The 14,592-nt window shown below is 53.3% G+C and overlaps 1 protein-coding gene across 2 annotated transcripts in view; it reads right to left on the reverse strand.

Moving 5' to 3' along the window:
• Nucleotides 1-1,493: 1,493 nt before the first annotated feature.
• SSH1 (slingshot protein phosphatase 1) overlaps nt 1,494-14,592 on the reverse strand; it is a 34,757-nt gene continuing 21,658 nt past the window's right edge. For both annotated transcript variants that reach the window (XM_041410098.1, XM_041410099.1), the window contains 10 exons: nt 13,927-13,995; nt 13,472-13,537; nt 12,087-12,281; nt 11,693-11,786; nt 10,532-10,660; nt 9,858-9,904; nt 8,510-8,656; nt 7,714-7,914; nt 6,386-6,980; nt 1,494-5,954 (listed from right to left, as the gene is read on the reverse strand). In XM_041410098.1, coding sequence (XP_041266032.1) covers nt 4,689-5,954; nt 6,386-6,980; nt 7,714-7,914; nt 8,510-8,656; nt 9,858-9,904; nt 10,532-10,660; nt 11,693-11,786; nt 12,087-12,281; nt 13,472-13,537; nt 13,927-13,995 — 2,809 coding nt within the window. In that variant the 3' untranslated portion in view covers nt 1,494-4,688. The remainder of the gene's footprint in view (nt 5,955-6,385; nt 6,981-7,713; nt 7,915-8,509; nt 8,657-9,857; nt 9,905-10,531; nt 10,661-11,692; nt 11,787-12,086; nt 12,282-13,471; nt 13,538-13,926; nt 13,996-14,592) is intronic.

Here is a 14,592-nt window from a genome sequence, read left to right on the forward strand (position 1 = left end):
GAGAACCACTGCCAGAGAGCAGCTTCTCCTCTGCCAGCGTGGAAATGCAGCCACAGCCCCCTGTGTGCTGCCATCAGCCTCACCCTCCTGCCAAACCTCATTTTTCACCTAAACCACCCTTAGAGTACCTGCTCACCACCCCAACTCCACATGGAACTGGGAAATGCTGCCAGGGAACCATCAGAGGGTCCTTGAGGAGATCAGCTTTGGAGCACCTGCAGCTCCTCCATGGGGGAGAGAGGAGGGGCACAGCCGGACCCTGCACCTTCCCACCACCCCAGTTCCCAGCCAGGCGGGCACCCAGTGCCAGGCTGCCCCTGCCCACGGCAGCTCCAGGCTCAGGCACCTCCTCTGGTCAGCGAGGCTATAAATAAACCCTCCCTGGTCGCCGGAGAGAGTTCGTGTTGCTCCAGATGTTGCCTGGTTTTGCCATGGCAACATCACAACAGGATGTAACATTCAGCCGTGAGGAACCGCTCTGAAAAAGACCAATTTCCAATCCTAACAAGAACAAAAAAAACAGCCAGGGACTCACCGGCAGCCTGGGCATGCTCCAGCCATTCCACAGTCCCATCTTGTGGTTCCTCATATCCAACTCACACCCACCTCTGGAGCTGGGAATGGCTCTGTGGGGAGGCTCCATCTTTGGGAAGCTGAGCTGAGCAGGGAGAGATGTCTCTGTCCACCCAGCCAAGGGATGTGTGAGGTAAATGAGCCAACAGCAAACACTGCCCCCAAAACGGTGCTGGCTGAGGGACAGGCTGTGCTCCAGGATCTCAAACAGCAGCAGGAAGCTGCTCTTCACCTGCCCAGGCCGTGCCAGAGCTGCTCTCACACCCGGAGATCCATCCCTCCCCTGGGGATACCCTCAGGTGAAGGAGACACAAATGCTCCAAACCCACCCCCAGCAGCCCAGGGCAGTGCCCTCGGTCCTGTGCAGATGATTTCCCCAGCTAGAGAGCTGCTGTCCATGCAGGTCCCAGGGAGCTCCTGGGCTTGCACACCTGGCACGTGGCTCTGCTGAGGATGGCAGCACAGGCCTGTGGAATCCCACAGCCCACAGCTGTGGCAGCATCAAGGTCCTCACCCAGGCAAGATTTTCCAGGCTCAGCAAGGTGCAGGTGTCGCTTTTCCATGTGCCACTGCTCCACGGCAAACATCCTTTCTAGAAGGTGAGAGGCTTCTCCTTAACCCAGGCTGGGGTCTCTGAAGAAACCAGATGGAGAATGATTGATCTCCATCCTGTTCCTCTGGATCCAGCCTTCAGGAGCATCAGAAAACAGCTAGGACCCAAAAATGAGGGAAACAGAGCCAGGATAGATGGGCAATGATAACACAGCAGCTCCTGGATATATCCCATATCCATATTCCCATATTCCCTCCTTTTCTTTCCACCCCTTCAGCATCTGTTCCTTCCCCACCTCCCAACAAAATTACAAAACTCATTTGTAAAAGGAAAAAAAAAAAAGTTTATTTGTTTTTCCTCACAAGATGAACATAAAATATCCAGGACATTTTTTACAAACAAAAGTAAAAAAAAAAAAAGTGCATGATGCATCCCTCCCGCGGGCATACAGTACAAAAATCCTGCAGATTTCCATATAAAATTGGGCTAAGAAATACCATGGAATAAAGGAACGTTGTTATGGAGTACAGCAATGCACAGAACAGCTACACGTCACTCACCCCTCCTCAGGGACTGACCGGGACTGTCCCCACCGCTCCTGCCGGGAGTCGGTGACTCGGCCGGGACAAACCCCCCGGCACGGGAAGGGTCCCCGGGAGATCGGGCACTGCTGCCACACGGAGCGACACCGCCCGGACCGGGAATAAGGCGCCGGCTTGTGCATCTCAGGATTTCTGGCAGGACGGGACAGGGTCTGGGTCTGCCGAGCAAAGCGTGGTCGGTGATGGGATGTGTCCCTGCACACCCCGCCCGCGTTCCGGCAGCGATGCATAGATAAATGGGATAAATGGGATAAATGGGATAACTGGGGACACCGGGCAGCCGCGGGCACCGCGGCTGTCACGGAGCCCTCTGGTTCTGCCATGCCCAGAGCAGAGGGAAGCAGTAGCAGGTGAGCAGTGCCGAGCTCGGCGGGGACAGGAGGGCAGGACAGGAGGAGGGATGGCCTCACTGCCACCGGAAACACCAAAAGCACCAAAAACTCCCTAGAGAACAGCAAACAGCAGAGTCCAACAGCTCAGCAGATACACAGTGTTTGTAAACTATGAGTAAGGCACTCCATCGTAAGGACACGTACGACACGTGGGGAGGACAAGCACATCAACCTTGTCATGCAACAAACCCGACGGGACGGGCGAGTTTGGCTACAGCCCCCGGGAATGGCACAGCGGAGCTTCCGCAGCAGCTCCCAGCGAGCCGTGTCCGTATCCCGAGCACGCAGGGAGGGAGCCCCGAGCCCGCAGCGAAGCCTGGGGCTGATCCAGCCAGAGCCAGGCGGGAGCAGCAGCAGGGGAAGGCGGAGGGTGCCGAGCTGAGCCCGGAACGCGGCGGGTTGGACGCGGCAGAACTCGGCAGGCACTCGAGAAACAGGAAGGAAATCAGATGCTCGCTTGTGTCAGTTCACGGAATTTTCCAAATTCATTCAAAACCGTTCCCAGTAGCTCTTCCCCGAGCCAGGCAGTGATGGGAAGGGTCGGCAGCACACAGAGAACAATAACCTGGGTTATAACAATAACCGAGGGTGACGGTGGAATCGTCCCGGGCAGGGGACACGGAGGTTTCCCAGGTGCTGCTCCGACCCTGCGGCACCCAACAGCCCCGGGGCCTCCCGTCTGCCCCTTGCAAACCTGAATCTGGCTGCAAAGGAGGATAAAGATGATCCAAACACAGGGAATGGATCCGGCCCTGGCTTGTGGGGTTTCATCCTGCCCTGAGCATGACCCAGCGCTGCCTCAGCCCAAACAAACAGAGGCTCCAGCAAAATCTCCCTCCCGGAGCAGCTTTTGCTCCACACCAGCTCTCCTGGGTGGAACAAGTGCAAATCAAATTCAGACTCTTTTAGGAGGGACAATTATTCACTGATTGCCTGTCCCTACAATTCCTCACACAAATGAAACATGCAGGATCTTATGCTAAAGGGGAAAGAGGGAACTCCAGGCATTTAGGGCAGGAAAATGCACAGCTCCCTTCCTCAAGACATTGGATTTTCAATCAATACAGTTCAGAGCAGCTGCTGCAGCCTGGCTTTGCCCCACCTCAGAGGGGAGCTGCAAGAAAGCCTTTCCATGGAGATTTTAAAATGTGGGAATGCTCCCACCCACAGCCAGGGTGAGCAAATTCACCTCTTTGAGCCCCCAAATCTACTTCAAAACACCACTCAAAGGCACAAGGCCTCAGATGGGATCAGGGGGCACCGAGGTTTGGAGCACATCCCCTGCTCACTTCCCAAGCTCTTCCCACTGGACTCAGCAAGGGCTTGCATGGAGCAGCCCTCAACCAGGCTGGTTGCCAAAAATACTCACAGAAAATGTGAATTCCCTACAGAATCCAAGCAGCAGCCCTGGCAGGAGGGGAAACACTGGACTGAGAGCACAGACAGTCCCTGGCTGCCCACCCTTCCTCCAGCATCCCTCTCAGAGTGTGTCCGTGTTTCTGTCAGCTCCCCCCAGCAGGGTTCAGTGGCTCTCACACACAGCCCTGTGAGCTCTGGGACAGGCCCGGCCTGGCTGTGGCACCCACACTCCTGATGCCCACCATAAACAGCCCCCAAGACTCCTCCAGCAGCTCCCCGGGCACAGGGATCATCCTACAAAACCAACAGCACAACCACAAAGGACACTCTGTCACCTGCCGGGGTCCAGGAGAGCCACCCCTCCTCGGCCACCTCACGTCACCCACAGCCCAGTGACAGAGGGTCCCCAGAGCACCCACGACACTGACACAGCTTCACATCACGAGGGTCCACAGGCAACCACCGGCCAGGCTCTGTCAGCACTGGGACAACACCGACCACAACGACAGCAAAACACCCCAAGAACACAACACCGGTGACAGCAACAGCCAGGGTGACATCGGGTCACAGTGTCCCCTCAGCACTCCGTCACCTCCCAGCCACAGCCTGGGGAAGCCTCAGTGTTCACACTCCTCCAGGCCTTTACAGCTAAGGGAATTCCTTCAAACAACAGCAAGAATTCTGGGAAAAGCCTTTTGGATAAAAGCTCCAAACAATAGACCAGGACAAAAAGCCAGCGAGAACAGAGGTAGTGTGCGTGTCACCATTTTAAGGATTTTCCACAAGTGCCCTGTTTAAATAGAGACTTGTGTTTGTTCTGTAAAAAAAAGTAATGAATAATTATTTTGAATCTTTGAAACAGAATATTTCAGCATTTTAGATATAGATAGAGATACAAATATCTATCCATAACAACACACACATCCACATTATTACACTTGGCAAACAGTACTAGGAAGAGTATCCTGCAGGACAACAGGCAAGTCACACACCAAGTCCTCCTCTAAGCCATGCAACACGTTTTATTTCCCTTGTGCCCTTCATTGGGACCCATCGTGGTTCTTTCCTCCTCTCTCGGAGCACAAAGAGGGGACGAGGAGGTGGCACCAGATGAGCTGCTGCAAGTCAGATGATAAAACAGCACTGGTGCAATGAATAAATGCTGCAAACCCCCAAAATGCTCCAGCCCCCTCCTCGCCCTGCAAGGCATCAACTTTTGCCCATCCAAAGCGTGTTCTTCAAGTTTCCAGCCAGAGGCTTCCCCCCTGCTTTGGAGGTGCCGTCCGCGCTCCTCAGCGGGGGCTCACAGGGCACGGAGCACTCGCTGGACACGGCCTCCTTGGAGTCCGTGATGGTGGCCACGTCCACGTCACTCGACAAGTCCTCGGAGGACAGGTTAAGACATCCCAGCTTGGCGAGGGAATTGGACCTTTTCAGGGGTGAGGACACGGTGAGGCCGGCCAGGCGCAGCCTGGTCTCGATCTCCTGCGTGCGCTGCTTCACCAGCCCGGGCTTGCCCCGCACGCTGTGGATGCTGTCGCTGCTGGAGCTCCGTGTCAGGTTGGAGCTGCGGGAGGAGGAGGGGGTGTAGCAGATGGTCTTCAGGAAGTCCTTGGTGAAGCTGCTCGTGTGCTCCAGGCGGCACCCGGCCAGCGTGGAGGTTTTCTGGGAGATCCCCTCCAGGACACGCTTCACCCCCAGCTTCTCCACGTCGTTCTCGGTGTCTCCGGGCACCAGTGGGGACGGTGCCAGGAGAGGCACAAGGCCGGGATGGGACATCAAGTCCTCGCTTTCCTCCGCGATGCTGGAGTCCACCCTGCCCAGGGGGCTGTCCCGGAGCAGCACTGAGGCATCGGAGGGCAGGCTCTTGAGGCGCTCCAGCTCTTTGGTGTGCTTCCTGACCAACCCTGCTTTCTGCAGCTGGAGCAGCGACTCCTGGTGCTGCATCAAGTAACTGTTGGCGCTCGGCTTTTCCAAGTCTTTGCTGAACAACAGGTACTTCAGGTCCTTGGTAGGTCTGGGGTCCTTTCTGGCCAGAGACTCTTCCCTCACCATCTCTGCGTGAAGGAGGCTCCTGTCACAGTGGGAGTTTCTCCTGGGCAGCAGAGTTTTTTCGGGGGTTTTTGGCGCATCTTTCCCTCTGTCCAAAAGGCCGCAGTGCTGATCCAGTGACCTGCACGTGCCAGCCTCCACAGCCCCGGCTCCTGGTGCCAGAGGGAGCGGAGCCTCGTTATGTTTAGTTCTGCCTGGCTCCTCGGGGGGTGCCCTGCTGGGCAGGTGTTCCATCAGGTGGGAGTGCAGCTGGGACAGGAGGGGGGGCTGGGTGCAGATGGTGCTGCTGCGCCGCGCGGCGCCAAGCCTCTCGCACTGCTCCCCGAAGGAGTCGGGGGCCAACCCCGCTGAGGAATACATGCAGTCAGTGCAGGACTGGTAGGAAGGCTTCACCTTGCTGAGGATCCCAAACACGGCATCGTGCTGCAGGAGAGAAAACAGGGACAGATCAACGAGCACGGAACAGACACCGGCACAGCCCACAAGGCGTGGGACAGCCAAAGAGATCTGGAACAAAGCCCATTTCCACCTCAGGCCCTGCAGCAGGAACTAAAGCCACGTGCTTTCCCAGCAGACAGTGTCTCCAAGGAATACCTACCGTGCCAAGCGAGGGTCATGCAAGCGAGCTGCCCACAGCACTTTACAGGGCACTCACTGGGCACTCTCTGGCATCTACATCCACAGCTCGGGCAAGCAAAGCCCTGGTGAGAAGCGCCTCGAAAGGGGAGAAGCTCATAATGGAATGAAAGGCTTTATCCAAGTCAAATGAAACTGGGCTATGAGGATGAGAAGAGCAGTTTCACTTGCAGCAGAGTCAGCCATGCCAATCACCTCCATCTCACCTCCATACGCACCTCAAAATCCTCCGGGCAACTCCTTTTGCTGTTGTTGTTATTCAAGTTCTCCCTATTGAGCCTGCTCTCCTCCTTGTGCATGGACAAACGCCGCTTCCACTTTTCCATGGGATTTTCCTCCCTGACACCATCCTCCCCTGGCTCCCCAAGGACCATCCTTCCCTTCCTGGGGCTGAAGTCCAGCTTCTTCTTTGCCTCTTTCTCACAGAAGCCACCCAGCTCTGCCAGTGGCTCCGCTCTCTCCGGGGCCTTTTCCATCTCCAGCAGCCTCCCCTGGGATGGTGCAGATGCAGGCTGTCCCACCAGGGCATCCCGCTCCAGCTGCTCCATGTGGAAGAAGCCCTCCCTGTCCCCGGGAATCTTGTTCTCCAGCAGCGTGTCCGACAGGCGGCGGAAGCAGTAACCGAAGCCCTCGGAGCCGGCTCGGTTGTCCAGGTAGGCAGACTGGGAAGGCATGTCCAGGTCAGCCAGGCGGTTTTCCAGGTCGATGTCCAAGCTCTCCAGTAAGAAATCTCCCGACCCCGTGGTGCCGTCGGTGTTCTGGGGCAGGTTGCTCTCTGCCTGCTGCTTCCACAGTTTATTGTGGCGCTGCTTGCTGGGGAGAGGACAAGGACACGAGTGACTGCCCTGCAGGATGCCCAGTGCCAGGAACTTCCTTCTGTCTCCACAGCCCAGAACTCAAGGGCTGGGCCCAGACCTGAGATCCCACTTGGACAAACCACCTTCAGCACTGGGATTTTTCCCCCCACCTGCCCATTCCAGAGCAGTTCCATGAGTGCAGCCATGGTGGGATCAGACTTTGGGTGACCTCTCAGGACACAGAAGCCCCCTCAGAGCACAACAAACCAAACTGACCCCTCTGCACGTCCCATGGCACAGCTCCTGGTGACCAAGGGGACAGAATTCTCTCCTCTGTCCTTATAAGATAAATACTACAGCCCTTGCAGTGACAGAGCCCTGGGGTTGGCACAGAACCACGAACGCTTTGCCTCCAGAATGGCCTGAGCTCAGTTCTGCCTCATAAAACAAGAACAATGCTGTGCTGAGCAGCACTGGCTGCTGAGAAATCCAAACGTGCTTCCCAAGCACGGAGAAACCCTCCCTGAATTACACCAGAGCAGCTCCCCCAGCTAATTTCCATGCAGGGAGCCTGGCACAGGGAAGGTTTAGGAAAAGCACAATTGGCCCAGGATTCTGCCTGTGCCCTTCTCAAGGGACCCCTCACCCATTTGTGGGCATGACACCAACAGAGCCCCACAGAGACCCAGCAATCCTTTGTGATGCTTCCACAATCAGCTCCTTTCCTTCCCACTCATCCCGAGCCTCACCTGGCATCCAAAATGCCCTCGTACTCCAGCAGCTGCCGCATGAAGCCGGCGTTGGGCCGCGTGATGCTGCGCTTCTGCTTGACGTAATTGTAGGCCTTTTCCAGGGACCAGCCGAACTCCTTCATGGCGTAGGCGATGACGGTGGATGCCGAGCGGCTCACGCCCATCTTGCAGTGCACCAGGCACTTGGAGTGGTTCTTCCTGCAGGGGGACAAACAGGAGAATAAATCCCACGTCACCGGTTATGGATCTGTTATGGCTTGACCGGAGGAGGGGCAGCGCTCCCCGCTCTGCCCACCCTGCGTCACGGATCTGGAGAACGCTTGGGATGATGAGGGCCAGGAGAAGAATCCCTGTCCAGAAAAGCTGGGAGTTAGAGATGGGAGGCCTCATTCATTTCAGAGACCACCATGAAGCCTCCTGCCTCCATGCAAGTCTTTGGAAACTGGGATCACTGGGAAAAGGCTGAGTGTAGAGGCCTGGAGGGTTTGATGGGCTCTGTCTGCAGAGACAGCTGGGGCAGGTCCAACACAGACACGGCTGGAGCAGCTCCAGAATGTCTCCAGAAGAGGAAACATCCTCATTTCCTTTCGGAAGCAAAACAAATTAGTAACAAAAATGCTGGGCTAAGAACAGGTTAATGCCAGTCCAGGAAGGGACAGGGCACGAGGGAGCTCCAGGAACAAGCAATGATGATGCCAAGGCCCTGCAGGTCCTGTGGCTTTGTGAGGGCCCAGGATGAGACACAGAGAGCTGGGATGTGCCCTCCCCCAGGGCCAGGTGTCCCAGCACTCACTTGGCCTTGTTGATGAAGTGATAAGCCTCGTTCCAGTGTGCCAGCAGGTCCGTGGTCTCCTCGTCGTACACCCGGATGTTGTGGTACGCGAACAGGCCTGGGAAGAAGTTGTCGATTTCCCGGGTGACGTTCAGGATGTAGTCAATGCTGTGGGACCAGGAGAGACACCCTGAGCTGCCATGGTCACCAAACAGCCCTGAGGGACACTGTGAATCCATGCAATCCCACCCAACACGAGCTGTAAGGTTTTGCCTACAGCCCTAATCCTAAACTCCTGGTACACAGGGCACACAGGGGCTGTTCTGCCACCTCTCACTGCCAGCACATCCCAAGTGTCCAAACACCCTGGGCACAGGAGGGAGAAATTTACTTTATCTCATTTATTGTCTCTGAATCTGTGTAACCCAACCAAGAACTCCTTGCTGTGCCACATAGCTCTGGGGATGCAGAAAGAAGTGAATCATCTGGGAACATAGCCCAGCTCCAGTCACCATCTCCAGCTGCAGGTTTTAGCTGCAATCCCATCCCTTCCCCTTCTTTCTGACCAAAACCATGAGAGTCACATGTTATCTCTTGATTCCTGCCAAATGTCACAGCAGGGATAACAATGTACCCCAGAATGAATGTCCAGATTGATTTATCACCTCCTATCACCGAGAAAAATCAAGGACACAGGATATTTGTCTCAGAATTTGTCCAGCTTTGCCTTTGGACACTGCATATCCCAACACAAGACATAATCATTAACACCCTGCTTGATTTCCTTGTCCCAAGATGTGCAGACATCTGCTCCCAAGGACTCCAAATGAAACATTTTAAGCTGTGCTGAAATTGTGAAGAATTTCAGTTCCTTACAGCAAGGTTGGGTGCAGGCCTTGAGTGAGCAGCAAACATTTACAGGCAGAATTCTCCCTGATCCAAAAAGTGTGGCAGGGAATGGAGCCAAGCAGCACCATGGGGATGGGAGAGACACCTGGAGCTCCTGTCCAGGCAGGTGAGGAGGAGTTTGCTCATCCACAGGCAGCTCTGCTCCATCTGAATAGAGAGTTTTCCTTAGTGCTGCAACCTTTGCTCCTCTGCAGCCTGCAGGAATTCACACTGACACAGCACTGGGAACACTGGGGGATGGAGATCCTGATGGATCTCACCAACGACAAGTTTTGTTATTTTCACTCCGAGCTGATGATAAAAGTGAGGCTGGAGAGATTTCTCCACAGAGCTGCTGGTGGGAATTACCCCATGGCTGAGGGGCAAAATCATCCCTAGAGCCTGCAAATGTCCTCTCCAGAGTCCTGGGGGAATTGCAGGCACACAGTGCAGGTCTGGAGCTGGGAGGAGCAGTACTCACCCCGAGCCCTGCAGCTCCTCCAGGTTGGACGCGTTCCACTCGGAGCCCTGCAACAGCCACAAACACACGTTTCCAAAGGGCCCCAAACCAGCCCTTTTCCCTCAGCCTGCAATCCCCCAGCCCCAGCCATCCTCCTGAGCTGACTGGAATGTTGGGAACAGCTTCTGAGACAGAAATAGGGCATTGATGTCCTGTCCTGAGCAGGCAAGGACCTGCTGAAGGAGGGACCAGGGCACGACTCACCCACAGAGTTGATTCTAGGCCAGGGTGTGACTGAGCTCATCCCAAATCACTGCCCCTGGCCACTCTGGAGTTTTAAACACAGGGAGAAATAGTTCAGGAGAACAAAGTGAATGCACCTGTCATGCCAGACATGCCACACATGAGAAGTGAGGCAAATCCTGAAACTCTGGGGGGTAGTTACACCTTGGATTTCCCCCCAGACAGTCACAAGAGAAAGCTTTAAACTGTTAAAAAGCAGATTTTGCCCTGAAACACGAGCAATTCCTCTGACTCTATCCAGAACAACAACAAAAAGACTCAATGGGCACAAAGTGTTCATCTCTGGGAAGTCTTTGTTCCAGAGGCAGAGCCTGGTTTTGCCTGGAGTACCATCTAGTGGCAACGCATTGGACACAGCACAGCAGAGCTCTCCTGGAGCTCCTGACACTCACCAGGTACAAATGATCAAAAATCAGGGATGGTTTGTCCATCTGGCCCAGGATCAGCAGCATTTCATTGTCTATAAATTCCTTGAATTCCTTCAAGTTGCAGTTCATGTGTTTCTCCAGCTCGTTTCGGATCTGCAGAGCAAACACAAACGATGGCATTGGAATCTTGGTGCCCAACAGAAACATCTGAGGGCACTTCCCTGCAGAACACTTTCCACTTTTTCATTAAAAAAAGCAACAGGGACTCAGCCTTCTGGAGACCAGGAATTTCAGTATGTGGCATCTCTCCAATTATCCCAGAACCGTTTGTGTGGGAAAGGAGCTTAAAGCTCCTCTTGTTCCACACCTTCCACTATCCCAGGTTGCTCCAAGCCCCATCCAGCCTGGCCTTGGACAATTCCAGGGATTTTAGCTTCTCTGGGAATTCCATCTCAGCCCCTCACCAGGAAGGATTCCTTCCCAATATCCCATCTATCCCTCCCCTCTGGCAGTTTAAAACCACTGTCCCTTGCCCTGGCATCCTGGTATCCTAAATTCCCAAATTAAGGAGCTGTAAATAAAGCTTCAGATAACATCTGAAGAGGGAAAAAAGTATTTTGGGATACCTGGTCCTTAAAAATAGTAATTTGAGAGATAAAAAACAAGAGCTTGTCTGCAGGAGGAGTGAGGAACAGACAGACACGTTCTCAGCTTCCTCCTACCACTTGCATGTTAATAACCTCCCTTAAAAATCAAAAACCCACCCCAAAGAGAACCATTCCCACTCCAATCACGTCTGCACTGTGGGTGGATGGATTACACCAGCCTGGGGGATGGATCCAAACGAGCTCTAGCCTTGGTTTGTGATTTTCCATCATAACCTCACTAGCAAAATGCTGTCTGCAAGGTCCTCTGACATTTGTCCGGGGAAAAAAAAGAAAATAAAACCTTAAAATCCAATTTGAAAGTCACACAGCTGTTACTGAGGTCCTGAAAGACAGTTGTGATGCTGGGATTATCCTGATTTTCAGGAGGGAGGTTCAGCAAAGCCAGAGCAGAGCCTTTACAGGATGGCTGAAATGCACATTCCAAAGCCAGGGACACCCAGGCATACGGTGCCTGCTCCCCACTCTCTAGAGAGGGAGTCTGGCAGGAAGAACAAGAGTGAGAATTTTTTATATTTACCTCCTTGGAAGTCACATTTTCCAGGTCCTTGCTGGTCATGATGCTCCGGAGCTTGGCTTTAATGAGCCGCTCCGTTCGTTCCCTTTCCGTCGGCCTGGGAAGGAGCAGGAAGAGGAGAGGATGATTCCAGTGCACAGCACTGAGGAGTGAGGGGAAAGGCTTGTGGTAAAGGGAATTTTTATGGGAATAATAGAAAAAAAAAAAGAAAAAAGGCAGCTTGTTGGTGCTTACACACTATATCACAAGCTAAAGTTTCATGTCTGACCATTTCACACAAATTCTTTTTTTGTTGCTTTTGCAGCCCCAGAAATGAATCAGACCAGGAAGAACAGGGAGAAGGGGAGATTTTCTTCACGAGCCAAGCAAACTTTTCCAAATAAAATGCTGCACTGACTTGTCAACAAAGAGGGCTGGGGAGTCGGGGCGGGTGGACTCCAGGTCCTGCATGGCGTTCCACTCGTTGATGCAGCTCTGGTCAGAGCTGATGCAGCTCTCGTAGTAGGTGGCCCACACCAGTGCCACCCCTCCTGGGAAGTAGTTGTACCTCCTGGCAACTTCACAGGCTTTGTGGAGGATCTGCAGAGCAGACCTGCAGGGTGGGAGAAGAGATTTGGGCAGCTGTGAGCAGATAAAGCTAAGAGTTTCACAGAGGAAAAGTGGTTTTCAGTATTAGTTGTTGCAGTTTGCTCTTTGAAAGCAGGAAATTTATGGTGTCAGAGCTCAAAGAGGCACAAACTGCACCTTGGGGGCTTCTCACAGCAGGGCTGAGGCAAGGGCTGAAATCTTCTCCTAATTAACAGGGAAGAAGGAGGCACAAGTCGCTCTGGGATCTAATCATTAACCAGCTTGTACAGCCAAAGGAAGATAAAGAACAGGGACAATTTTCCAACCACCTCCAGCAAGGAGCCTGATGCATATTTACCAGCATTCCTGGCCCCTGACAGGCTCCAGGGACAAGGCCCAGATTGGGTCATTTGTTTTTGCAAATCCTAACATTACTTTTTCCTTCCTTCCCTCCTCAATTTTTCCTTTCTTTAAGGCTCTGCTCTGAAGTTCTTGGACTGAACACATCGACCACATCCAAGGCTGGCAACAGGAGGGGCCAAATTCAAAACTGACAGGAACAGGAGTTTTGTTTCTGCACCAAACCATCCCTAGCACAACATCCTTCTCCACAGCTGTATCTCCTCCCTAGGAGATGCTGCAGGGACTGGGATCTCTCCAGGCTCCAAGGGGAGACAGCATTGCCCAGGCAGAGGGAGATGCAGTTCCATGTGGAGCAGCCTCTTCAGGGAGGAATTTGCTGGCTCAGCCATCTCTGCTTCAGGGGTTTGGAATCCCTGCACAGGGGAGGGGTGGCAGGAGCTGGAAGGAGAATGGGCACCTGGGGCTGCAGGAACCCCAGGAATGGGGCAGGACACAGGGAATGCCACAGGCTGGCAATGGGCCCTGAACCTCCTCTGTCAGCCAGAGAGAAACATGCAGAGAGAGGAAATTCTTGGTTTGGAGCTCCAGGAATTCGAGCTCATCTTTCATATTTTTTCATCTCCCTGGTGCCACTTCCCCCATGCTGAAGGGCACAGAGCTGCTCTGAACTGAAGCAGCAGATGCTGGTTTGGGAGCAGGATTCCCACAGTCCCTCTGCTGACTCAGGGAAGCAGATCTCTGCTGCAGGTCGCTAAATACCCATTGTGGAGAAGGCTAAAATGCAGCTGATTTTTTATTTTAAATTTACTGACAGTAAGGAGAGTGTCTCCCTGAGCCCAGCCCCTCACGTACCACATGGCTTGCACTGACACAGGTTTGAAGATGTGCATCCTCCCTGCAGTGCTCACGCTGAAGCCACTGATGGAGAGAGGGAAAATCGAGTCAAAAACTGCTTTTCTCTGCACCCCAACCTGCCCTCTACAAACAGCCACTGCACTGGGGCACCCATAGGCCAAAAGAATCAGGATGAGAATTTCTCTCACTGATTTTCCGACCTCCCAAGTATGAATGGCAAGAGGCTGCCAGGAATGGGAGCTCCAGTCCTCAGTGGGGTTTCAGAGCATTCCCTGGAACCACGGGAGCAGTGTGAGGGCAGCAAGACAAGAACTCACTGTCTGAATAAGAGGACTCTGCAGCCATGAATCCAAAATGGGCACTTCATTTGCAAGGTGATGGAGAATCTCTCCTAGAGCAGCCCCCAGGTAGGGAAGGACATTCACATTTATCCTTTCAATGTGGTTTCTTACCCATCCCCATCCAGGTGGATTTTAGTATCACTCCACAGGCGAAGAACCATTCCTATAGTGCAGCTTTTACTGGAAGAGAGATGGTGAGACAGGAAGTTAAATATAGGCCACGATGTGGTCATGCCAATAGCCTAAATTATTAATACTCTTTAATTTTTAAAATCCTCAAGCCTTGCTCTAGTAATCTCTTGTAATATTTCAGGCCATGAAATAAAACTGGAAGCTAGAGTCTGAAGGTCTGACAAGGTGATAACTCTTGGTGATTGCTCCATGGGGTCACTCTAACAGGTGGAACAGATGAAAATGGATTTTAGGGGTTTGTCTGACCCAAGAGAACACTTTCACTTCAGACAGGCAATCTGGCAAGAAAACCCTGCTATAATGAAGGCCAGGAACTTCCAGCCATAAATAATTAAGCTACTGAGATATTAAGGTTTTAAAGGAAATTGGGATGCAGACAGCAACAGAAATCCATTCTGCCTCTTGCCTCACATCAATAATCACCAGGAGCAAATTAATGCAAAGTTCTTTCAGAGTGGAGGTGACATGGCAAACCTCCCCTGCTGTGGCACACCAAGGGAATGCCACATGGGAATTTCAGAGCAAAACAGAGGCAGCATCAAAGCCAATGACAATAATCTGACAGGAAGGCACAGCTGGGAGCTT

The sequence above is a fragment of the Onychostruthus taczanowskii genome, unplaced genomic scaffold, assembly GCF_017590055.1.
Source record: "Onychostruthus taczanowskii isolate IOZ18803 unplaced genomic scaffold, ASM1759005v1 scaffold32, whole genome shotgun sequence".
In the NCBI taxonomy this organism is placed as follows: domain Eukaryota; kingdom Metazoa; phylum Chordata; class Aves; order Passeriformes; family Passeridae; genus Onychostruthus; species Onychostruthus taczanowskii.